The sequence below is a fragment of the Vipera berus genome, assembly GCF_964194415.1.
Source record: "Vipera berus genome assembly, chromosome: 7".
NCBI lineage: Eukaryota > Metazoa > Chordata > Lepidosauria > Squamata > Viperidae > Vipera > Vipera berus.
The window spans coordinates 57,057,442-57,084,597 of NC_138209.1; the positions used below are offsets into that span (position 1 = coordinate 57,057,442).

Here is a 27,156-nt window from a genome sequence, read left to right on the forward strand (position 1 = left end):
AGCTCCATACCCACCCCCTGCTCGGCTGGTAACTGCACCTAACCCTCATCTCACAGCATTCCATAGGTAAGCAGAACAAAAACCTCTAGATTTTTCACAGAGATAGAAGCTATTTCTAGATGTACAGCTTTTTTGAAATTAGAAAAATAATTTGTAAGCACCCAGGGAATAATCTCAGAAACTCTTGTACCTGCAATGATATTGGCACTGACCTCAGTGAAACTAAATATGTAAGTAGCACCTCATGATGATTTTTCACATTTCAATGGAGGATTTTCCCCCAGATTAATCCCTTTTTATTCTATAAATGCCATATCTTCTGTCGGTGCTCAGGATCAAATGACTTTTTTTACCATGATAAAGGACATCCTAGCTTTTCTTATTCTACAATATAAATGGGAAGAGCAGACAATTTGGAAACAGCTTTTATTTTCTGTCTATGCCATTGATTTTTCTGGTGAACCATTTGAGAAGGCAACAGGCAGGAGAGGAGTTTTTTTTTAATCAGGCTCCAGAAAGAGCTTATTGTTATTATTTAAAAAACACAGTAGCAAAGCTTTAGCATTTAGTCTACATATTCTGGGCTGAAACTTTTCCCCATCTGAATCAGCAAATGAGGACCAGAAGATCTGAGGCCACCTGGTGGAGAATGCTACTGTAACATTTGAAGTTAAAATATTTTCTCAGAGAAGGAAACCAAGCTTTCTGGGACAGCAATGATTCAGCCATTATAATGTTGGCTTTATTAAATATCCAGTCATGCTAATGTTGCTAGTTACAAAATACAACCTTGATATTTCAAATGATAAGCCTTTAAGCTGTTGCAATAAGATCATAAAATACCCCAATATCATTTTTTATGGCTCTGATCCATAGTAGAGCAGGCATGTTGTCACTCTGAAACCTGAAAACTCCAGTCCCACAGATGATTGGTAAAACTTTAGGTTTCTTGAAATGGGTGTGTGTGTGTGTGAGAGAGAATGCATATCTAGCTATGTGACTGACTAGGAATAATTGTCAGATCAAAGTTACACATGTTTAATTTTCCTGAAGTCTTTCTTAACATCTCCATAATTTTCTCTTTCCTGGCACAGGTTGACCATCTCTTTTGCCTTTTTTCACTCCCATTTCTATTCTTCATTGCTTTCAGGCAAACAATGTAACAGATTCTAAATCAAAGTTTTTCATACCCTTGTGAAAAGCACTTAAACAATTATAAATGCTGTTTTGTTTCATCAAAGACATAACAAATATTTTTATGTGGAAGGAGGGTAGCTGTACCCTATGAATGTTTATGCTTTGTAAAATTGCTGTTGGTCTGAATTTTGAAAGCCATGTACTTCATCAATTTTGTGAACAATTTGAACAAAAACCAATTTGGGTTCTTATTACATATAGTTTATTTGGTTCTTTTTATACTTTATTTCTTGTATAATAATATTTTTGTAAAGTTCTTCAAATTAATTAATTTTTGATTATAATGTATTTATGTGAAACTATAAAATAAACTATTTTTTTCATTTAGATATTTTCAATTCATCATGTAAAAAATACAGTGAGTTGATGTGTTATGTTACAACTGTATTTTATGTTTGCTTTGCCAATACGTGTGCCAATAAACCATGTTAACAAACATATTGTTTACATTTCCTTACTAACAGAATGTACAGCTATAAAAATATTGGTATATATAAAGAGAAAGCTTACTAGTGCAAATATTTGAGAAACATTTTTTTCAGTAAAATGTTGCTTTCAAAAGAGCTTTATGAACTTACATGTAAACATAAGGAATTTCTTTAGAAGGTCATTGCACATAAGACAAAAACTTTCTACAACAGAAAATGTGTTTTTAGTTGTAATTCATGAATGTTGGAATTGATAGTGTTTTCTAGGAAATTATATATTCCCTTTGAAGTGCTGCACATGTTGGATGTCTGCGTGTCCTCTGTAGTTGCGTGGAATTGTGTTAAATCATACAGAACTACGCCAATATTTCAGTTGAATTGTATCTTTCCCTCTCATCTAAAATGGAAGGTTCTTGAAATGTTTAAATGGGTCAATAATGTTCCCCAACCTGGAATACATTGAACTGGAACCACTCACACCATCCTTCAGGGCAAAACTTCTGGAGTGTCATCTACTGGGGATTGAATGAAGAAGTCGGTGTTCCAGACAGATCCAGATTCTGGGCTTCTTGTGCAGTTCAAGGCAAATAGAGTAGGTGTATCAGAGTTCACTTCCGATTCATATTCTCCAAGTCTTTTCTCTGGGCACACATGGCAACCTTTTCAAGATATCCAGTCAGTGGTTCTGTGTCCAGTTCTCACTGTTGCTTCTTGACCTGCATATAGGTTTCTCAAGAGAGAAATAAGATGGTCTGGTACTCCCATCTCTTTAAGAACTTGCCACAGTTTGTTGTGATCCACACAATCAAAGGCTTTAGCATAGCCAATGAAGCAGAAGTAGATTTTTTCTGGAACTCCCTAGTTTTCTCCATGATCCAGCGTATGTTGGCAATTTGATCTCTAGTTCCTCTGCCTCTTCAAAATCCTGTCTGTACTTCTGGTAGTTCTCGATCCACATACTGCTGGAGTCTAGCTTGTAGGATTTTAAGCATAACTTTACTAGCATGTGAAATGAGTGCAATGGTGCGATAGTTTGAACATTCTTTGGCACTGCCTTTCTTTGGAATTGGAGTGTAAACTGATCTTTTCCAATCCTGTGGCCACTGTTGAGTTTTCCAAATTTGCTGGCAAATTGAGTGTAACACTTTTACGGCATCGTCTTTCAAGATTTTGAATAGCTCATCTGGAATACTGTCACCTCCACTAGCTTTGTTGTTGCTCAGCTTTCCTAAGGCCCATTTCACTTCACATTGTAGGATGTCTGGCTCGAGGTCAGTGACCGCCTCATTGTGGTTATCTGGGATGTTAAGCTCGTTCTTGTATAGTTCTTCTGTGTAATTTTGCCACCTCTTCTTAATCTCTTCTTCCTCTGTTAGGTTCCTGCCATTTTGGTCCTTTATCATGCCCATTTTTGCATGAAACGTTCCCTTCATCTCTCCAATTTTCTTGACGAGAACTCTAGTCCTCCCTATTCTATTGTTTTCTTCTATTTCTTTGCACTGTTCATTTAAGAAGGCATTCTTATCTCTTCTAGCTATTCTCTGGAATTCTGCATTCAGTTGGGCGTATCTTTCTTTTTCTCCCTTGCCTTTCGCTTCCCTCCTGTCCTCAGCTATTTGAAAAGCTTCCTCAGACAGCCATTTTGCTTTCTTGCATTTCTTTTTCTTTGGGATGGTTTTAGTTACTACTTCTTGTACAATGTTGTGAACCTCTGTCCATAGTTCTTCAAGCACTCTGTGTATCAGATCTAATTCCTTAAATCTATTTGTCACCTGTACTGTATACTCAACAAGGATATGATTTAATTCATACCTGAGTGGCCTAGTGCTTTTCCCTACTTTCTTCAGTTTAAGTCTAAACTTTGCAACGAGAAGCTCATGGTCTGAGCCACAGTCAGCTCCTGGTCTTGTTTTTACTGACTATATAGAGCTTCTCCATCTTTGGCTGCAGGGCACATAGTCAAACTGATTTCTGTGTTGACCGTCTGGTGATGTCCATGTGTACAGCCATCTCTTGGGTTGTTGGAAAAGAGTGTTTGCTATGACCATCGTATTCTCTTGACAAAATTCTATCTGGCTGTGCCCTGCTTCATTTTGTACTCCAAGGCCAAACTTGCCTGTTATTCCAGTTATCTTTTGGCTTCCTCCTTTAGCATTTCAATCCCCCATGATGATAAGGACATCATTTTTTGGTGTTAGTTCTATAAGGTGTTGTAGGGCTTCATAGAACTGGTCAATTTCATCCTCTTCAGCAACAGTGGTTGGGGCATAGACTTGGACTACTGTGATAGTGAATGGTTTGCCTTGGATTCGAACTGAGATCATTCTGTCATTTTGGGACTGTATCCCAGTATTGCTTTTCCTAATCTTTTATTGACTATGAAGGCTACTCCATTTCTTCTGTAGTATACAGGGTCTCATCTTCCAGCATCATATCTTTTTTTCCTTTTGGTACTGTCCATGGGGTTTTATGGCAAAGATACTGGAGTGGGTTGCCATTTCCTTCTCCAGTGGATCACGTTTTGTCAGAACTCTGCTATGACCTGTCCGTCTTGGGTGGCCCTGCACGGCATAGCTCATAGCTTCATTGAATTACGCAAGCCTCTTCGCCACGACAAGGCAGTAATCCATGAAGGGGTTTATATAAATAATTTCCCAGTATAAGGCACCTACAAAGCTGCTTGCACATAAAGTTATATATAAAATACTTACAAAGTATCACCACTAGTATCAGTATAAAGTGATTAGAAAATAACACTACTAATATCAAGCTTAAGCATAATAAAATCATATGTACAATAAAGTCCCTTCGCAGCGAAAAGACTAAAGTGCTAACTGAAAATCTAACAGAAAAACAAAAAAACCAACTAGCAAAAAAAAAATCTTCAAATAGTTAAAAAAGTTAAATATTTGGGAATCTATTTAACAGCAAGATATGCAACAATAAAAGAAGACAATTATGTAAGATTGCTAAAGCAAATAAAATTGGATTTGGAAAAGTGGAAAAATTTACAACTCTCAATGCTGGGGAGAATAGCAACAGTGAAAATGAATATCTTACCTAAAATACTTTTTCTATTCCAAACGATACCTGTAAGATTGGGTAAAAATGTTTTTGATGAACTAAATAAAACAATACCAAAATTTATCTGGCAAGGAAAGAAAGCTAGAATCAGACTGAAAATGTTACAAGAAGTGAAAGAAAGTGGAGGATTTGGATTGCCGGACTGGACTTTATACCACCAAGTAACTATATTAACATGGATTAAAGTGAGGGAAGTCAGCTCCCCAGAAAAGGAAATATTAAAAGGTCAGAAAAATATATTTCGGGGAAAAAAGAAAGATATTGAAGAACCAGGAAAGCCTGTCCAGTTTGCTTAATAGCCCTAGCTCTCCCCCCACCCCAAGCAGAAAACCAGTTCTGTAGACATGGAAATGTGAACCATCAAGAAGGTTGGAGCTAGAAGTTTAGGAAGACAAAGACATACCCCAGTCTCAGGAAAGCAGGGGGTGGGACATACCCACAACCATCAAGAATCCTAGAAGGGCACATCTGGACTCAGGTCAGGATACGTAACACAGAAAATAGCCTCAAACAGGAACAAGAAATAACTCCAAACAATAGAGTCTAGGGGGTATAAAAACCCACTACCCACATGTGGTCAGTCCTTTTTCTGTTGGATCCATACTTCTGTCTGGTTTTCCTCTACAATAAACTGTAGCCCTCTTCCCAAAGCAGTCTCCGTGTTGTTTATCTCCGGCTTGGATAGAACCATGATGAAGACTTTTCTTCCAAAAAATTTTGGCACCCCAGATGCCAATGGACAACCTCTCCAATGGACTGAGATGCTAAAAGATGCTAAAACAGGATTCTATAAGCCCATCTTGCCAGCAGCAGACCCCTTTATATCTGTGGATGGGTTTCCCAGGCCCTGCCCATGTGGACTCAGGATAGTAAAGGGAGTTTTGGGTTTGAGCTCAAGGGCTGCTTTGGAAAGAAGGTGAAGGTGAGTACCTCTAAATTTTAACTTTAAAGCCCAGGGGAACAAAGGAAATGTGTGTATGTCTCTGTGTGTGACAGTGAGAAGACCTTTTTCCCAATCACAGTTGGATTTTGCTCCCTCTGGCCTTTCCTAGCCGCAGAAAGGATCTATTCAAGTTGCAGACCCTGGAAAGTAGGGGAGGGTTTGGCCAGAGGGAAAGGGAGGCGTTGTGTGAAAATGGAATGGAATGAGTGAATGAGAGAATTGGATTTGGGTAACCAGCTGGTAAGGCCCTGTAAGCAAAGCCCACTTATAGGAAGGGCCTGTACTAGTGCAAAAAAAAAAAAAACACAGGTCTTCCCAGACTGAAAACTGACAGGTGGTGGTAAGAGAAGGAGGCCGGGTACCTGTTGAGGCAGGCCCTCCCAAGACATTTTTTAGGTCTGAAAAGTGACAACAGGGAGTTCCCTAGGTAGGAAGGACCAGTAGTACTTCTTTAGGGAACCGAAGTCTTCCTGGGCATTTTTTTGAGTCCAAAAAAGGCGGCAGGGATAGTGTCATTAAGAGCGGCTGGGATGGAAGCATGATGAAGACTTTTCTTCCAACAAAAGAATGGATAATGCTCAGAGATAAAAGACTATTATACCTAGAGGGCATGACCTACAACTTGGATGGCATGCCTTTCTGTGGTATGGGAAGAATAAAATTCATAGATACTTTCAAAACCACTTTATAAGAAATGCACTTCTTTTAGAATGGGAAAAAATAAAAGTGAAAATTTATATCTAGATACCTGGATGGCTTTCAACAATGGAAGCATTTGCTTACCAAAATTTAATTAATTTTGACAAAGTTGTGATCTATAAATATATTTTGGACAATGAAGGGAAATTGAAAGACAGACAAGATTTACAAGAAGAAGGTATTGATCTATCATGGTGGCCATATTTGCAAATCCAAATGAAATATGAAAAAGATGCTAAAACAGGATTCTATAAAGAACAGACAATTTGATCAGATACTGCTAAAAACAGACAAAAAACTGATTAAGAAACTTTATAAATATTTGTTAAGCTTAAAAATGGAGGAGGAACAAGTAAAAGAAACAATGATAATATGGGCAAAGAACTTTGGACATAATATAGAACTAGAAAACTGGCAAAGTTTGAGGGAAATACAGTAAATGCTAAATTAACGAAAACAGTGGCATATAAAGAAAACTTACATCAAATGTTTTACAGATGTCATATGACACCAGTGAGATTAGCAAAAATATTTTAAAATACTTCAAACAAGTGTTGGAAATGCAAACAAAAGCCAGGTACCTATTACCATATCTGGTGGACATGCTCTAAAGCTAAAATATTTTGGTCAAAAATACACTTATGGTTGCAGAAAATGACTAAAAAACAAACAGATTTTAAGCTAGAATTATTTTTGTTAGGAATAGGTGCAAATTATGAGAAAAACTGTTTATATTTAATTTTAGATGTACTAACTGCAGCAAGAATTGTATTTCCCCAATACTGGAAAAATGAAAACCTACCAAAGGAAGAATTAAGAAAATATTAGAGTGTGCAGAAATGGATAGATTGACTTTAAAGATAAAAGAGAAAGAAGATTCAGTGTACTTTAGAATACGGGATAATACACACACACACACACACACACACGTATACATATATATATACACACACACACACACACACACACACACACATATATACACACACATGCACATAGATAGATAGATGGAGCCGACTCCCCAATGACTTCCGCCCCACCAACCGAAGGTTTGGGGCGTTGCCAGGGCAACGGTCAGCTGGGCAGCGTAGCTAAGATGGTGGTACTGGCGGCTTGTTGCTCACGCGCACGAGAGAGATGGGTCCGGCTGGTGCATTCTGTGTCGCGCGGAGATGACGTCCTCCGGGGTGGTGGCTGCTTCCCTCTATCGCCGGGAGCCGCCGTCGCGCGCGCGAAGATGGCGGGAGTGGCCGAGGCGGTCCCGGGTGGCGGCGACGGCGGTGGCGGGGCCGGGCTCCGCCAGGGCTCCCCGCCGGAACCCTCGCCGCAACTGCTGCAGGCGGAGGTCGGGCAGCCGCGGCGGAATACCTTTGCCAGCGGCGGAGATGGGCAGCCTCCTCCCTGCACCGAAACGCTGGGCTTTTACGAAAGCGATCGACGCCGCAAGAAGAAGCAGTGCCGTGCGTCCTCGGGTAAGATTCCGTCGCGGACTCCTAAATACGTGCAGAGTTTCATATTTGTAGAATGCTTGGGAAGGGAGTGCAGAAAAGGAGGAGAAAAACAACGTGTGCAGAGCGCTTTTTTGGGTGCTTCCTCATGGGAAATTTGCGGGGGTGGGGGAATGCAGAAAGCCTGGGGAGAAGGAAGAGCGGAGTGAGCCCCATTTGCACCCCAACCTGTTGGGTCCCCAGTGTCCCATGACGGGCCTTCTTCCTCCATCCACTTCTTCCAAAGCTGCTTTCTTTTTTGTAAGTTGTGGTGCTAAAGTTTTGCACCGAGGTAGGGTGGACTTAGGAATGACAAGACCTGCAGAGATACCTTTCTTCCCCCTTGATGCCCAAAAGAGGACTTTCTGCATAACAATGACTGTGCTGGAGACTCCGGGTGCCTGAATTTGGTCCTCACCCTGCTCACATTGCTTCCCTTTGGCTCATGAAAGAGTTCCCTAAATTATTTTGGGGAATCTATTTTAAGCATTCAAGTTTGAAAAAGGAGGCTCAGGTATCTGTCTTAATCGTTTTGGGGACAGGTTCCTGCTTTATATGTGAAACTTGGATGAGTGCACATGAGTATAAAATTAGCTTTACTTTTATGGAGGAACAAGAGGTAAAGAATCATCCAATGCTATGAAACATATTCTTGGCATTGTACAGGATTGCTTTCTTGCATAAGGGATAGAATTCTGGGAGTTGAAGTCCACAAGTTATAAAAGGACCAAGTTTGAAGACCCTTGACTTAGAGGAAAGAAATATTCCTATGCGAATGCTGTTTGTCGACTTTAGTTCGGCATTTAATACTATCATTTCTCAGAATTTAGTAGATAAACTGGACCTTTTAAGCTTCAATACTCCTTTGTGCAAATGAATTCTTGATTTTCTCACTGATAAGCCCCAGTATGTGCGAATTGGGACTAATATTTCTAAGACCATGTTCTTGAGCACAGGTTCTCCTCAGGGCTGTGTCCTAAGTCTGCTGTTGTTAATGACTCATGACTGTTGTGCAAGGTTTTGCTACCAACCATATGGTGAAGTATGTAGATGATACAATAGTGGTGGGCCTTAGTAAGATAATGAGGGTTATTACCAGGAGGAGGTAGAGGGTTTAATGAACTGGTGTAATAAAAACAGCCTGGTTTTAAATCTAGGAAGAACAAAAGAGATCATTGTCTATTTCAGAAAAGGCAGGCACAATACACCTCTGTGTATTAACTATTCCACTGTGGTGCTGGTTAATAGTATCAAGTTTCTGAATGTGGGGCTGAAGAGAGGTTAGCTTGGTTGCTCAACAATGAGACTGGTGAAGCGGGAACAGCAGAGCCGGCATTTTCTGTGTCTCATGAGAAGAGCATATCTTCCTTCCCCTATCCTTACTACTTTCTATAGAGGGACAATTGAAAGCATCCTGTTGTACTGTATTACTGTGGTTTGGAAGTATTACTGTTTCGGATAGGAAGGCTGTGCAGAGAGTGGTGAAGACAGCAGAAAAGATTATTAGAAGTTCACTTTCTTCTGTTCAGGACATAGCATATAAAAGATGCTTGACCGGGGTCCGCAGTATTGTCAGAGATGCTACACATCCTCTCCATGACTGGTTTTTTTGTTACCTTCTGAGAGGAGGCTTCATGGTATCCGAAACAGAACAACTAGATTCTGTAATAGCTTTCTACCGTATAGTATCAACCTTGTTAACTCTCAAAACTCTTTTTTCTGCCATGTATTCTGAATGGACTGTGATTTTTTATATATTTCCCATATTTCCCTATCCCTCAAATAAGCCCAAGCTTGATTTTTAGGAGTGGAACTAATATAAGCCCTACCCCAAAAATGAGCCCAGGGAGGGTGTGCATGGCCAGCACAAGCAGTGGTGTGTACACAGGGGCCAATTGTGTCTGGCAGCAGCCGCAGCCGCAGCCTGCCAACCCCTTGGAGCAACACAGGTAAGTCCAACATGAAGGCTGGTGGGGCGGGGAGGCAGGCGATCCAGACATGCCGTGCACTTTTTGGAGAAATGACAGAGACTGAAAGCTTTGTCTGCTTGAAAATGGGGTGGTTGGAAATGGAGGGATTTGCTCCATTTCCAACCACCCCATTTTTAAGCAGACAAAGCTGCTATTCTCCGTCATTTGTCTGTCCGGGAGAAAAGTCTTTGGGTGCCAAATAGGAACCCAAATACTTCTCACCCAGAGGGAGTCTGGCATCTTCATCTGCTTGAAAATGGGGTGTTTGAAAACAGAGGGATATGTGTGTGTGTGCGTATGTGTGTATGTGTATATATATAAACACACACATGCATATACATACACACACACACACACACATATGTGTGTGTTATTTGTATTATAGTCTTCCTGCCTTCAGTAAATGTCTATACATTGTTGGGTGCCTTTGTTTCCTTGCATTTAGAGATATTTAGTTAGTTAAAATGGTTAGGAATATGACATAAGCTTAATAATAAAAATACTAGATATGGTGGAGGAAAAATAAAGTGGGAATCAAATTCTGTAACAGACTTTGGAAAAAGGGATAACATCAAGGTTTAACTCCGGGAAAGCTGTAACCTGTTGAATGTTTTCACCTCTTCAACCCATTTATATTTATGAAGTGCTCTTAAACCATGGTTTTTCTGAAAGAACCCTCTGTTGCTCATTGGTTATAGAAATTAACCTCAGGTAGGAAGATCCCATTTTGGGCATTATTATAGCATACTTGATTAAGATTGGGATTGTATTTGAAATAAACAAGACTATTTCAGTGTTAGAGAATCAAAAAATGTTAAAATGAAAAAATAGCAAAGTACTAGAAAGGGAATTGAACAAATAATGATAGCTAAAATTTTTGTCCTTGGTTCCAAGATAGCACAAATCCTGGTAGCTGATTTCAACTTTAAAGCAGAGGTCCCCAACTTTTGCATCTTGGTGCCCTGGCTGGGCAGGGGGAAGAGAACTGGGCCCCATGAGTGGCGGGCTGGTTTGCGTTCATGCGCAGCTCCACTCACACAAGAGAGAAACTTTGAGGCACCACTCATACAAGTGGGGATGTATGTACGCCAGCCTACCGCTCACGTGGCCTGGTTGCAAATAGGCCATGGCCCAGTAGTGGGCCATGGCCCACAGATTGGGGACCCCTGCTTTAAAGGACCAGCACTGGAAGGGAGGGGAAACTTTTGGGAACTTTCATTTGACCAGATGTATTGGCTATGGTATTGGGCTTCCAAGATACTCATAATTTTAAAGATTAAAAGAACATTTGGAAATAAGTTGCAGCCTACAAAACCAATTGAATGTCTTCCTGTCTCCTTAGTGTCTTGATGGTCCTTCTTTAAAGTCAGATTCCAAGTATTATTCAGTACGGTATTATCATATTATTCAAAGTAATAAGTAAAATGTAGTAATTGTCACCTGTAAGTGTTGGCCTTTATAGTATATATAGCATATAATGCCCTCATGTAGTGTAGTGATTATATGTTGGATTATTTATTTATTTATTTATTTGATTTATATACCGCCCTTCTCCCGAAGGACTCAGGGCGGTGTACAGGGCAATAAAAATAAGAATACAGGATACAAGATTTAAAGTTAAATGATTGTGCCCAATGTAGTAAGTTAGTTAAAATAATGTTAAAACCCCAAACCCATCAGGCCAGGCCGGCTTGTTCAAATAGATAAGTTTTTAGATCATGCCGGAAGGAGCGAAGGTCGGGGGCCATCCGGAGTTCAGCCGGTAAGCGGTTCCAAAGGATTGGTGCACCCACCGAGAATGCTCTCCCCCTGGGGGTCACCAGCCGACATTCTCTGACCGGTGGTACCCTGAGGAGGCCCTCTCTGTGGGAGCATACAGGACGGAGGGAAGTTGATGCCGGCAGTAGGTGCTCCCGTAGGTAATCTGGACCTATGCCATGTAGGGCTTTGTATGTCATCACCAGCACCTTGAATTTCACCCGGAAGGCAACTGGAAGCCAATGCAGCTCACGGAGCAGAGGTGTAACATGGGATTATGGATAAGGTGGCCCAGGTTCAGATCCACTCTTAGCCATGGATATTCCTTGGGTAAGGCTAACCTATCACACGGGGCTTCTGTTGTCAGGGAAGGGAAGTTTCATGTAAATGCCCTGATTCCTGGAGAATTATGGCATAGAAATTTAGCAAAGAACCAAATTTATCCTCTAACTCATTTTCATATTGCCTGGTTTCACATTCTTAAAATAATTGGACCATGACTTGTCAGATACCATAAATCCACTAATTATTGTTTGGCAACAGCTACATGTTAATTCTCTCAAATAAATCTCTAGACCAAGTCTGAATTATGGGCTTATATAATTCTCAGCCTCTTAAGCAAAGGTTGATTCATATGAATCTGTTTTATTAAACCATAATTGACTCCATCTTGGGTTTTAACTAAACCAGAATTGAAATGTAAATTTGTATCAGTGTAATAAAAATCTAAGCCTTGATTTTAATTAGAAAACTTGAATTACATCATATTTTTAGAGGAACAGAAAAGTACTGATTTTTTACTTAGAGCTAATTATATTTGGGGAGATTGTACGTGTGCAGTTTCTGTCCAATTTTCTGTGGAGTCAAAAACACTTTGGCACAGGTGGAAGCCAACCTTTATTGCATTGCTTGTGAACATTTTGTTAAGAACACTGCAGTTTAGAAACTTGTGCAAATATTTGAACCTATTTGTACTTTGTAATAGTTTCAGAGTACAAATCACAATCACAAAATTGCTCTTCAACATTTAGTAATTTTTTAGTGTCTGTATGGGCAGGGTTCTATTTTTTTTTGACAAATATTAGATTAATTTCTAGGAAAGTGTAATTCATGGATTTAGAACTTTAAAATGCAGCTTGTCTCATTATTAATTTTAAACTATGGCTTTATAGCCTGCTTTCAGATTTGTTAAGCTACAGTCTCCCAGATTAAATATAAAGGAACATATAATGTAACTCAATGCATGAAGCCATTTCAACATGGTCATGGATTCGACATGTGAATTCCTGGCTTAATCTTGCCTAATACATAAATATTTGATTTAAAGTTACTTAGAGCCTTTCCCAATTCTAGACGACTCTGGGCAATGTACAGCAACTAAAAGAAACTACATCACTAACTATCAAAAACTAAAAATAAACTCAAGCAAAACAAGCCCATTGCCAGAAAATTCAGAACTTTTTTCATGACCCAACAAACACCAGGCAAATGTGGCAAGGGATCCAGGCCATTATGGATTACAAGGTGACTCCATCGAGATGCAAGGATGACATAGACTTCATAAACCGGGGTAGGCAACCTGAATCGGTGAAAGAGCCACTTGGAACCGGTTCTCTCATTAAAAAAACCCCTGGGAGCCGCAAAATACGTGTGCGCATGCGCACGTGCATGCACATGTGCAGAACAGGATTTGATTAAAGTGGAGCTTACCTAAGTGAGACATACACCGGAGAGGAGGCCGAGCAAATTTCCCCCGCCTTGCCAGGCAGGCAAACAGAGGCTTCAAACACACACAAACACAAACACAAACACAAACACGAGGAAAAGGTGCAGAGCAAATTTCCCCCTCCATCCCCAGAGGCGGAACAAAGCAGAGAGGCGAAGAACATGGAAGAAAAGGAAGGAAAGAAAGAAGATATAACCTTCAGCAAAGCAGCTTCCATGCAGAAGAAACACATTTGCACTTATGTGAGCAGGCATGTCCCCCCACAAGCAGCTCCCCCTCCCCCCAGCCTCCCCTGAGCCAAAAAACTCACTCTGCCTTAATTGCAGGCAAAACCTGCAGAAAGCCCAACCAGCCCGTGCAGATGCACTGCCTGCTCGCTTTTCCAATGCACTCCAGCCCAGATTCTTTGCTCCCTTTTAGCTGGACAACCTTTAAAATTGGCTCCCCCCTCCTTCTCCAAGGCAAGCTGCCCTCCTCTCCATCCTGCGCCCCCACTCCCAAAGAGTTTGGCTGGCGGTTTGTCAATCACAGCTCTTCCTCCTCCTCATCCCCCTCCCCAATCTGGCTTCAGCACAGAGTTTTTGCCTGAAGAAGAAATGGGGCGCTCCCCCTCCTTCCCATCACTTCTTTGGTGCGTGTTTACCACTGCAGTTGATAAATTAGTATTCAGGTTGTTAAGTGAATCTGGTTTCCCCTTGTGATGGGTAGGCAGCCTTGGCTGTTTTATGAGTCCTGGGCTTAAACTCCCAGAATTCCTGAGCCAGCATGGAAACCTCTCCATTTCTCCTCAGCATGGCTGGCTCAGGAATTCTGGGAGTTGAAGTCCACAAGTCATAAAAGAGCCAAGGTTGCCTACCTGAGTCCTTGGGGCTGGCAGCCCCACCTGCGCCTCCTTACCCAGGTTCTTAAGGTAAAATCCTTTTTAAAAAGCCAGCCTTGCACACAGGTGGCTGTGAGCAGCTCCAAGACTGTTTCCCCTCAGCTGCTTGGGAACGAGTAAACGCCCCTCCCATTTGGTGACTGTTATTATTCATTTACAAGCAAAAGAAGAAGAAAAACAGAAAAATTGAAGAGATAAAAAGGGGGGAAAAACAAAATACACCTTTGAAAATCTGAAAAGGAGGGGATGGGGAAGGGATTTTCTGAAGGATGACGGGGGGAGGGGGGTGCAGACGGAGAAGAACGGGGAGACACCAAGAAGGGGAGATGAGGGGAGAGAGGGAGAGAGGAAGGGGGGAAAAACACCCAAATATCCCCACGGGGGTTACGGAACCTCTTTACAAATCGAAGAGGGGGCGGGGGGGCTGGGAAAAAGGGGAAGAAATATATACCACACGGGCCTCCCACCCACACGCCGGCCTGTGCCCCTCTCCGGTCTATGTACAACGTACATGCGCGCACACACACACACACACAGATCCTGTGTCAGCTGCCAGGACCACCCAAAGCCATCCAGCCAAGCCTTGCAGCCTGATCCAAGAGCAGAGGGTGAGAAGGAGGAGGAGAAAGAGAGAGAAAGAGGGAGGGAAGGAGCCAAGGGTCTTCCTGCCCCCCTCCCGAAGCCCACCAAGCAAGAGAAGCTGCAATTCCATCTCTTGGGGGGGGTGGGGGGAGAGGAGGAGCTCCCCCTGCAGAGTCTGAAACATTTATTAGAGGGTTGCACAATCTGTGTGAAATATAAAGTCCCTTATAAAATACTCGGTTTGCAGCTCTCTAGAAATCCCTTTACCAACTCAGAGCACAATCCCAAACAAGGATAAGCTCTCTGCAATAATAGTGGTAACTTGCTCGTAAGGTCTGCTCTAGAAGTTTCACAAGATAGGAATTTTATAGCTATGGAAACACTTGAAAACTGGACCTAATAAAAATATCAATCACATAACATTTGGATTTAAGATGTTAAGAAGTAGGTCCAGTGACCCAAAATACCAATGGAAAAGCTTTTAAGAATAAATATGCTTTAGCTATACAACTAAATATAACAACAAACAGAAGGGAGGAATTAAAAGTAGTAAAGTCAGCTCAAGATCGGCTCCAAATATACATACAAATTTAATACAGTAATTGCGCAAAATGAAAAAGCAATGTTAGCTGCTTATGATTATCAAGGTTAAAGTTATATGCTTCACAAATGAAGTTTAAATAAAACCCTTAAAATTTGGATATGTCTTTATGAAGCTAGAAACTAATGTGCAAACTAGAGATTAATGTATTAGTTTTTGTGAAAGAGTCAAGTAATGATTCGGTTACATGTTTATGGAGGAACTGTTTAAAGCCTCGCAGCAAGAAGGGGGGGGAAAACGCGCCTTCTCCCCGCCGTGGCTGCTAGCCATGGTGAGGAGAAGGAAGGGGGGGAAACGCGCCTTCTCCCCGCCGGGGCTGCTAGCCACGGCGAGGAGAAGGAAGGGGGGGGAAACGCGCCTTCTCCCCGCTGGGGCTGCTAGCCTCGGCAAGGAGAAGGGGAGGCAACCCTAACCCTACCCTCCCACCGCAAACGAGGTGGCGAAGGCAGCAGATCTGCAAGCCTCCACCACCCCACCCTACTCACCTTTTTAGTTCTCCCATCTCTTCCTCCACTCTGCCAAGTGCAGTTAAAAAAACAAAGAGGTTTGTGGGTAGTCCCACAAATGGTTTGTGGGCGGTCCCACAAACCAACCAATCAATTTAAACTTTTCAAGTTTTTTTGTGAGAAGTTTAAATTGATTAAATTTTTTAATGTCACTTTTCCCCCCCAAAAGTAAACATGGCAGAGGGAGGAGGCCTGGGAGCTGTGTGGGATGGCTCAAAGAGCCGCATGCAGCTCCAGAGCCGCAGGTTGCCGACCTGTGTCCTAAACAAACTGAATACATTTTTTGGAAGATTTGAGGCATCAAATAGCACTCCTGGTAGGAAAGCTGTGCCCCATCCTGACGAGCATGTGCTAAGCTTTGATGTTACCTCTGTCCAGAAGACACTGCAGAAAGTTAATATTTGGAAAGCAGCAGGCCCAGATAACATCCCTGGACGATACGTGGGATGCGCAAATAAGCTGGCTTGTGTGATCACAGATATTTTCAATCTCTCATTGCAGCAGGCAGTGGTCCCATCGTGCTTTAAGATGGCCATCATCTTGCCAGTGCCAAAAAAGTCCACAATTACAGGCCTCAATGTTTACTGTCCAGTTGCACTGACATCCATCATTATGAAATGCTTTGAGAGGCTGATAAAAGGCATTATCATATCCACTCTCCCGCCAACATTTGACCCGCTTCAGTTTGCCTACCGACCAAATTTCTCCACAGAGGATGTTATTTCTTTCGTTCTCCATCTGAGCTTGAAATACTTAGAAGAAAGAAATACTCATGTGCGTTTGTTGTTTGTTGACAGTTCAGCATTTAACACAAACATTCCCCAGCATCTAGTAGACAAACTGGGCCTTCTAGGCTTAAACACTCCTTTGTACAACTGGATTCTTGATTTTTTTACCAATAGGCCCCATTATGTGCGAGTTGGAACAAATACCTCTAATACCATTTTCTTGAGCACAGGTTCTCCTCAGGGCTGCGTCCTAAATCCGCTGCTGTTCACCCTGTTGACCCATGAATGTTGTGCTAGGTTTGCCACCAACCATATTGTGAAGTTTGCAGATGATACAACAGTAGTGGGCCTTATTCATGATGACAAGGTGGAAGCTTACCGCAAGGAGGTTGAGGAGTTGGTGAACTGGTGTAAGGAAAACAGCCTAGTTTTAAATACCGGGAAAACCAAACAGATCGTTGTTGATTTCAGAAAAGGCAGGCACAGCCATACTTCTCTGTGCATTAATGATTCATCTGTAAAGATGGTTACCAGTATCAAATTCCTGGGTGTGCAGCTAACAAGTAGGTTGGCTTGGTTGCTCAACAGTGAGAAACTGGTGAAGTGGGCACAGCAGCGCCTGCATTTTCTGCGTCGCATAAGAAAAGCACATCTTCCCCTGTCCTGACCACTTTCTACAGGGGGCAAGAACAGACCAAAGGGAAAATAAATATTTCAGGACAACTATGTTGAGATGGAAAAATAGACGATTTGTTAGGTCTTCCAAAAAAATGGCGACTGGATGGCCTCTTTTATCTCAAACATCATATATAATAACGGAGAAATATTTGATGACTTAAAAGAACGGATATGGAAGGCGAGTTGGCAAAGAAAGCAAGCTAGTATAAGGCTATTATGTAAGTTTATTCGTGGGGGGGAGATGAAGAGCAAAATGGCACCTCTGTTTTCTATTGCTACCAGAGGGTGTCCCTTTCAAGGGAAGTGACCAAAACGTGCTGCAACCACCCAGCAGATGGGGGGAGGGGGAATAAAAAACAAACACCCTCCCACCCCTCCCCCGCTGCCAATCCTCAACAGAAATGCTCACAACAATGAAAACCTCGGACAGGAGGAAGAGCGCCGCCGGGCAGGCAGGCAGGTGTCTTGCTCAGCTGTGGCTTGGGGGGCACTTTTTCCAGTGCCATTGTAACTTCAAACAGTCACTAAGCAAACTGTTGTAAGTCAAAGACTACCTGTACTTCATCACTTTTTTCCTTTTTCCTTTTTTTTGGTCATCAAGGTTTTGACACCTTGCTAGGCGACTGGTGGTACTTGTATGTTGTCATATCTTAAAAGTGGTGCAATGGGTGAAAAGGTTGAAAAGCCCTGCTCTAGACTAGTGAAACGTTTTTATAATCTATATCCTGACAAACCTGAATGATTTCTCTCATATCTTTTTCTCTCCCCTTTTATTGTGTTTTGTTCTGCAGGTTTAATCCCTTTCTTTTGGGGTGGCAGTATGTCAGGTCCCCTTTTGGGTGCCCTGCCATTCTGTTGGAGGGGGAGGAATAGGTTCTAATCTAGGTGGAACATTCTTTGCATGCTTTCACTTTTGCTGTAAGCACATGGTAATTAGGGAAGGGGATCGTCTTCAAAGACGAGATGGGCTCCCTCTCAGCTGGTTCCAGCCTGATGCCAAGGTCGCTGCGCGCTGAGGATCCAGCTTGTACCTCAGCGTTCTCAAAACAACCTTGCGGCAATACATTGGCTGCCGGTGGACTGGTCAGGGGAGGTTGGGTTTCGGAATGGGAAGAACAGCTTTAGGCTTTGCACAGGACCATTAGATTCTGCCTGTCTTTACTGCAACCACTTTCAGTAAAAGTTCTTTTGATTAACCCTATGGAGTCAAGAGCCTGCTTTCCTGAAAAGATCAGCTGGGGCAGGTCCTTACAGAATCCTTGTTGTGTGGTGCCTAGAAACTGAAATACACAGGAGGATGTAAAGTGAAATGATTATTTTTCATAACTTGAAGACTTTCAGTTGATGAAGCCTACAACTACATTTGCTTTGCTTGTCTGCATTCATGTCACTGTTGATTATCATCGGCGTGTGATAAACTGCAGTTAATACTAATATACTTAATATGCAATTAAACAATGAATTATTTAAATATTAAAATAATGACACATTATTAAAAATAGTTGATCATGAGAAGATCAGTGGCACAATGAAAGATAGTTACTGATCAATAGTAATAGACTGGGACAGATTAATATCAAGTGAGTTTTTCACAGAGACTATCACCACTACTGTCTACATTGCATTGTCAACAATAGTGAACAAGTCAGGCCAAGAATGTGAAGCATAAAAAATTTCTGCTAGGCTATCCTATCTCCATTACAAGATAACGTGAAGCTGTATGGAAAGCTTGATCTTGTGCAGGCATTTCCCCTCATGCATATATACGTCTATATTCCCCTCATGCATATATACACCTGACTTTTTTTTCCTAAATAAAGTATTCTGTACTAGTCTCTATTAAATTTCATTCCATTGTTTTGAGCTCATTTCTCTAATCTGTCAAGCTTTCTTATTATCTCTTCTCCCTTCTGTTCATATACTCTGGGTTTATTACCTTCATCCTGAATCTCTATATTTAAATCCATTGTTTGTTATATTTAAAGCAACAAACTGGTTTGTCCTTAACCTCTGTATTCCAATTGCTTCTGAAAACTTTTGGGTCTTTACATGTCTTTAAATAAAGGCAGGGAAACAGTGCTAAACAGCAACCCTAGTAAGAAGAGTCCTGCTGGTTTAGGTTCTAAGTCAGCAAGTCTCATTTAGTACGGTAGTACAGGGCTTTTCAATCTTTTCACCCATTGTACCACTTTTAGGATAAGGCAATATCCGAGTATCACCAGTCACCCAGCAAGGTATCAAAAACTTGACCAAAAAAAGGGAAAAAATGATAAAGTACAGTCCTCGACTTCCAGCAATTCGCTTAGTGACTGTTTGAAGTTACGATGGAACTGAAAAAAGTGACTTATGACCATTTTTCATACTTATAACTATTGCAGCATCCCCAAGGTCATGTGATTTACATTCGGATACTTGGCAACTGATTCATACTTAATGACAGTCACAGTATCCCAGGGTCATGTGATCACCTTTTGCAACTTTTTGACAAGCAAAGTCAATGGCAGGGGGGCGGGCAGCTCATCACTCAGGTTGCAGGGTGCCTGTGTGGCGGGAATCCATGGGTCTGGTGGAGGGGATGGGACTGGGGTAGGTGCCCTCCTTCCCTCCCTCTCTCCCATTGTCCCTTCTTTCCTTCCTTTCTTCCCTTCTTTGTCCCTTCCTTTTGCAAGCAGGAAATCTTGCACAGGAATTGCAGCCAGGAATTTCTGCCCCCTCCACACACACACATTCTTTCTGTGGCTTCCCCCGCATCTGGGGTTTCCTCATTTCTTCTTTTCTTCCTTTCTTCCCTCCCTCTTTGTCCCTTCCTCCATCCCTCCCTTTCCTTCCTTCCTTCCCTCTTTGTCCCTTCCTTCCTTCCCTCCTATTGTCCCTAACTTTCTTCATTCCTTTCTTCCCTCCTTCTTTGTCCCTTTGTTTTGCAAGCAGGAAATCTTGCACAGGAATTGCAACTAGGGATTTCTTCCCCCACAGACACACACACTCTTTCCCTGGCTTGCCCTGCATCTGGGGTTTCCTCATTTCTTCTTTCCTTCCTTTCTTTCTTCCTTCCTTCCCTCCCTCTTTGTTCCTCCCTCCCTCCCTCCCTGTCTCCCTCCCTTCCTCCCTTTCCTTCCTTCCTTCCCTCTTTGTCCCTTCCTTCCTTCCCTCACATTGTCCCTACCTTTCTTCTTTCCTTCCTTCCTTCCTTCCCTCTTTCTCCCTTCCTTTTGCAAGCAGGAAATCTTGCATAGGGATTGCAGCTGGAGATCCCCCCTCCTTCCCTGGCTTGTCCCGCATCTGGAGTTTCCTCATTTCTTCTTTCCTTCCTTCCTTCCCTCCCTCTTTGTCCCTCCCTCCCTTTCCTTCCTTCCCTCTTTGTCCCTTCCTTCCTTCCCTCATATTGTCCCTACCTTTCTTCTTTCCTTCCTTTCATCCGTCTTTGTCCCTTCCTTTTGCAAGCAGGAAATCTTGCACAGGAATTGCAGCCGGGGAGTTCCCCCCCCACACACACACTCTTTGCTTGGCTTGCCCCGCATCTGGGGTTTCCTCATTTCTTCTTTCCTTCTTTTCTGTCACTGCACGTTTTTTTTAGTTCGTCAGAAAAGTTCATTTCTAACTGTACATTTCCCCTGCTTTCTGCACCAGTGGTGATAGCTTATCTGGTAGCCATAGTGACTCTCATATGTTCAGCTAAGTCAGGGGTCAGCAACCTGAAACAGTGAAAGAGCCACTCGGAACCGGTTCCCTCACGAAAGGAAAAACTGGGAGCCACAAAAAATGTGTGCGCATGTGCATACATGCGCACGTGCGCAGAACAGGGTTTGACTGAAGAGTGGAGCCAAGGCAAGATATGCACCTACCCTGCATATTTGAATTGATTGGTTGAACTTTTTTAGTCCCACTTTTTTTTTTTTGGACTACACATGGCAAAGGACTGGGAGCCGCAGGAGATGGCTGAAAGAGCCACATGCGGCTCTGGAGCCGCGGGTTGCAGACCTGTGAGCTAAGTTATAGTTTCAGGCTGTTTTGTGTGCATGTCTTGAAAAAGTTTCTCAGTTATTCTTACTGTCTGTTACATTAGGATGTAGTCAGCTAGCTCTTTTTATAATATATATTTAGTTTTTGTAATTAAAAGGTATTTAGTAAGATTATGCGTCGTGTTTTATTTCCTTCCTTCATGCACATCATGCATCCTCTGAAGCACGGTCCTTCGCCCTCTACTAAGGTGATTTATACCTTGACATTTTCTTCCTTCCTTCCCTCCCTCTTTGTCTCTTCCTTCCTCCCTCCCTCCCTCCCTTTCCTTCCTTCCCTTTTTGTCCCTTCCTTCCTCCCACCGGGAGCTCTCTGTGGCCTGGAGCCCGTCAGCGGAGGTCAGGGTCAGCTGTACAGAGTTGCCAGCTGATCAGCGGCCCAGGATGTGGCCTCCCGGGGACACGGCATCACGCTGACCCACCAGGAGCGCTCTGTGGATTGGAGCCCATTGGCGGAGGTCGGGGCCGGCCGTATGGAGTTGCCAGCTGATCAGTGGCCCTGGATGCCGCATCCCAGGTGCACAGCGTTGCTCCCATGCATCGGAGCTCTCTGTGGACTGGAACCCATTGGAGGTTGGGGCCGGCTGTACGGAGTCGCTAACAGTGGGGGGGAGGGAGTCAGGCGGATGCGTTTTTCCCTCCACACCCGCGTTCTGATGGCTTTGCCTAGCATGCGTTAGCAAAACAAATGGCCTCAATTTCTACCTGCTGCCGTAGCATGAGTCCTCGGGGAGGGTGCGTGCCATCTGGCCACTTTGCTTTCCCCTCCGAAAGCCGGGCACCTCGGGAGGAGGAGGGGAGGAAACGTCTCGAGCCCTGGGAGGCAACGTGAGGGCCGTGAGGGGTATCACAAGCTCGTGGGGGGGGGAAAGGAAAATAAGATGAAAGAGAGTGAGGCTGCAACAGAGAGAGAAGGGGGGAAAGAAGGAAGGGGCGGTTGTGAGGTTGGTGCTCAGGGCCACGATGCGAGTGGTCTCAAACACCTACCTGCCGAGGGAGTGGATGGCTCTGTCCCCTTCAGGCTCGTGCTTGCCTCTGAAGTAGGAAGAGGGGGGGAAGGACGACATGGATCCTGCACGAGAAAAGTTCAATCCAGTTGCTGCACAATGAGTCCCTGGGGAGGGCAGGGCCTCGTTCTCCGCCTGCGCTTTTTGTGCGCCCTCGGTAGGGTTGCTGCAGGCCGCCACCAAGCAACATGTTTTCTGGCCGCAAGTGAGCTGGGAAGGAGTGGAGCCGGGGGGAGGCAGAAGGGAGGAAGGCAACGCCGCGTACCACCAGCCAGGTGCTCTCGTACCACCAGTGGTACATGTACCACCAGTTGAAAAGCCCTACAGTAGGATGAACATGGACTGAGTGCCATCTCTCAGAGATTCCTGCCAGGAATTTGTTCAATTCAGTTTGGAGATTTTTGGAACTGAATAAGATTGGGGCAAATCCATGGGCGTTAGGGGAAGAATTGGTGGGTGGAACAGAAGGTAGCAACAATTAGTAAAGAACTATATTTTACATCTGTGGTGGCGAACCTATGACACAGGTGCCACAGGTGGCACGCAGAGTCCTCTCTGTAGGCATGCACACCATCGCCCCAGTCTTAGTCCTTCAGCTGGGTTTTATAAAACCTTTTCGCTTTAGGTCTCCACTGCTGTGTGCAAAAAAAAGAAGGTTCAATCAATCAATCAATCAATCAATTTCAACTTATCGCGGGGGGGGGAAAGATCTTGCAAAGTTGGAATTGATTGAACTTTTTAGTCCCACCCAGTCTGCCGTTACCACCACAGCCACATCCACCCAATGGGCCACACCCACTCAATGGGCCACGCCCACCCGGCACACGATGATACATAAGTGGATTTTGGGTTGCAGTTTGGACTCTCAGTCTCTAAAAGGTTCGCCATCACTGTTCTAGATATTGCCACTGTGGAGTTGTGGATGGAGCACTGATGCATGCTGATCATGCGTAAGAAACACTAGGAAAGATAGTAAGATTTAAAGTGATGCTGTCACGTGTGTTGGCCTAGATCAGGGGTCTCCAAACTTGGTAACTTTTAAGAGTTGTGGACTTCAACTCCCAGAATTCCCCAGCCAGGTTTGGGAATTCTGGAATTGAAGTCCACAAGTCTTAAAGTTGCAAGTTTGGAGACCCCTGACTTAGATTAATTTAAAGTAGTTCACTACGGCAGCTGAGAAAAAATGAGAAAAATGCTAGAAAATTCAGTTTTTAAAAAGAGGTTTTCTTTCAATACAGATCTTTCTCTACTGAGGTTTATCAATGCAGAGCTAACAAGAGGTTACTTTCTTGAACACAATGAAGCCAAGTATACAGAACGGAGAGAGAGAGTGTATACATGCATGCGCATACCAAGAGAATTGGAAAAGGTAAGTTAATTTCTCAGAATTTTATTATGCCTAAGGAATGCTCACTCTCACTTTATAGAACACATGAACCTTTTTTCAGTTTGCCTTAAGTCTGATAACACTATAATTGAATATGTTGGATAAGCAGTGATATATCAACAGGAGAACAACATGTAAAGCCAAAATTCATTTGTCTGAGAATGAGTTCTATCACCAACGGAAAAAATGTTTGTTTAAAAAGTTGCTGATCTTTGGTGGTGGGAAATGTAGACTTTGTTTCTGGACTGACAAATACTAATGGGACTCCCTTAAAATTTTGCTGTCCGATGGAAGAGAGATGGAAGCATAAAAATGCTAAATCAATCTGATAACAGAACTTCCTTATTTTTATGTTAATTTACATGTTAAGCTTAAGTAATAGAACAACACACAGAAAAATAAAATAAGAACTAGTAAAACCACTTTAGTAGCAGCAATAAAGGAAAGAAACCACAGGACAAAAATGATGTGTGAACAATATTATTTTAACTGTTTTCCTTAGACGTCAGCAGAAGTTATCTGATGCAGTGTGTTCTATGTCTAAGGAACTGCAGTGATTCATTATTTTCTGTGGATAGAAAGCCACTTGGGGGACCTTTTCTGATTATTGTGTGAGAAGAGGGGCTTCTATACCCTTCAGACAAATCTCTGCTGGGGGAAGGGGGGAATGGATTCCTTTGTTATTTTGAGAGCAAAATTGCTGCCATGATAGAGATGGCTACCATGGCAAGGCATTCGTGAATCAGGCACAATTTCTAATTTTCCATGATGCTTTCTTAACCTGCAGACTCATTTGTTTTTAGATAAAACGTTTGCCTCAAACCAACCCACTTTTATTACATTTTTAAGAATGTAGAGAGGAGGCATGGTCAGAATTAAAGATGTTACACAAAGCTCATCATTTCTTTCCAGCGTCACTATGTTCCACTTGCTTTTTAAAATTAAATCATTAAAACAACAACAAAAAATAACCCTGTGGAGCCTAGTGGGTATTATGAAAGGTGACATTTTTACCCATGGGCACAGCTGTACCAACAATGGTGTAATGTGACAGGAGACTCCCCCTCTTTCTATATGCAAGAAAGAGATGGACAACTTCTAAGTCACTCAAAACATAGGCAAACCTGGATAATCATAACTAACTGATCAGATTCTCTGAGATGCTGTAGCTTGTTTTATGAGCTAGCACAAAATCCATACAGAGAATACGAGATTTCAAAAATTCCATGTTTAACAGTTTTCCCACTGCTGAATATGACCCTTTTAATATTAGGGCACAGAAGTGTGACATCTCATAGGACAAGTGAAATGAGATTCTCCCCACTGTGTCTCAGCTCTGCCTTCTCTTCCCCATCAGGCAATTTGACTGATACTTGACCAATCCAGGGTACCATAAAGCCAAGATGGCACTGTTAGAAGACAGGTACCCACAGCAGTATAATAATAATAATAATAATTTTATTTATATACCGCCCTTCTCCCGAAGGACTCAGGGCGGTGAACAGGGCAAGAATAAAAAATACAAAGTACAAAAGTTAAAAAAGAATTAAATATATGCCCACTAAAAACAATAAATACAAATATAAAATAACAATAAAAAACCCCACCAATCCCCCATCAGGCCAGGCCGGCTTGTTCAAATAAGAATGTCTTTAGATCGCGACGGAAGGAGTGAAGATCGGGCGCCATCCGGAGCTCAACCGGTAACTGATTCCATAGCTCCAGGGCGCCCACAGAGAAGGATCTCCTCCTGGGGGCCACCAATCGACATTCTCTGATCGGTGGCACCCTGAGGAGGCCCTCTCTGTGGGAACGTACAGGGCGAAGGGAAGTTGATGCCGGCAGCAGGTGTTCCCTAAGGTACTCCGGACCCCTGCCATGTAGGGTCTTAAACACCATTACTAGTATCTTGAATCTCACCCGGAAGACAACTGGCAACCAATGCAGCTCACGGAGCAGAGGTGTGACATGGGAGTATCGGGAGACTCCCAACACAACTCTCGCGGCTGCATTCTGTACCAGTTGGAGCCTCCGGGTGGTCCTCAAGGGCAGCCCCATGTAGAGAGCGTTGCAGTAGTCTAGACGAGAGGTCACGAGCGCGTGAGTGACCGTGCATAAGTCATCCCGGCTTAGATAGGGCCGCAACTGGCGCACCAGGCGAACCTGGGCGAAGGCCCCCCTAGTCACAGCCACTATGTGATCTTCCAAAGTGAGCCGTGAATCTAGGAGGACTCCCAAGTTGCGAGCCCTATCTACGGGGGGTAATAGTTCACCCCCCATAGAGAGAGATGGAATATCCGAAATAACCCAGGATGCAGGTATGCAAAGCCACTCAGTCTTGTCGGGGTTGAGTTGAAGTCTGTTCCTCCCCATCCAGACCCAAACCGCCTCCAGGCAACGGGACATCACGTTGAGGGCATCACTGGGGTGGTTTGGGGTCGAAATAAAAAGCTGGGTATCATCAGCGTACTGATGATACCCAACTCCAAAGCCACGAATGATCTCACCCAGCGGTTTCATATAGATGTTGAACAGGAGAGGCGAGAGGACCGATCCCTGAGGAACTCCACAAACGAGAGACCTTGAGGTCGACCTCTGCCCCCCTGTCAACACCGACTGCGAACGTCCCAGGAGATAGGAGGAGAACCACTGCAAAACTGTGCCTCCCACTCCCAATCCCCTGAGACGCCGCAGCAAGATACCATGGTCAATGGTATCAAAAGCCGCTGAGAGGTCTAATAGGACTAGGACAGAGGAATATCCCCTGTCCCGAGCCCTCCAGAGATCATTCACCAGCGCGACCAATGCCGTCTCTGTGCTGTACCCGGGCCTGAAACCCGATTGGTACGCGTCTAGATAATCCGCTTCATCCAGGACCAGAGGGAGCTGATGCGCCACCACACTCTCAGCAACCTTCGCAAGAAAGCGAAGGTTGGAGACCGGACGAAAGTTGTTCAACACAGCTGGGTCCAAGGCAGGCTTCTTGAGGAGAGGCCTCACCACCGTCTCTTTCAAGACGGCGGGGAAACTACCCTCACTCAAATAAGCCGATATAACTGCCTGGAACCAGCTTTGTGTCCTCTCCCGGGCTGCATAAACCAGCCAGGAAGGGCACGGGTCCAATAAACATGTGGTGGAGCTCAGCCTCCCCATAATCCTGTCCACTTCCTCCGGAGTCACAGAATCAAACTCCTCCCAGGTAATATCGACAAGACCGCCCGTGTCCTGATCGTCAGACTCTGCCCAGTCAGAGTCCAGACCGGTCCGAATCCGAGCGATTTTGTCCGACAGATGTTGGTTAAACTCCTCGGCACGACCCTGCAAGGGTTCCTCCCTCACCTCTTGATTAAGGAGGGAGCGAGTCACCCTAAACAGGGCGGCCGGGCGATTATCTGCGGACGCGATAAGGGTAGCAAAGTGATTAGACCTCGCCACCCTTATCACAGCGAGATAAGACCTAATATAGGCTCTTAGTCGCA

At 43.5% G+C, this 27,156-nt stretch overlaps 1 protein-coding gene across 3 annotated transcripts in view; it reads left to right on the top strand.

Annotated features, from left to right (window-relative positions):
- Positions 1-7,427: 7,427 nt before the first annotated feature.
- Positions 7,428-27,156, top strand: part of TAPT1 (transmembrane anterior posterior transformation 1) — a 133,565-nt gene continuing 113,836 nt past the window's right edge. For 2 of the 3 annotated variants that reach the window (XM_081332078.1, XM_081332079.1), the window contains exons 1-2: positions 7,428-7,823; positions 23,529-23,659. In XM_081332078.1, the coding sequence (XP_081188204.1) occupies positions 7,448-7,823; positions 23,529-23,659 (507 nt within the window). In that variant the 5' untranslated portion in view covers positions 7,428-7,447. Of the gene's footprint in view, positions 7,824-21,601; positions 21,857-23,528; positions 23,660-27,156 lie in introns of those variants that run through there. The other variant, XM_081332080.1, reaches the window with a different exon arrangement.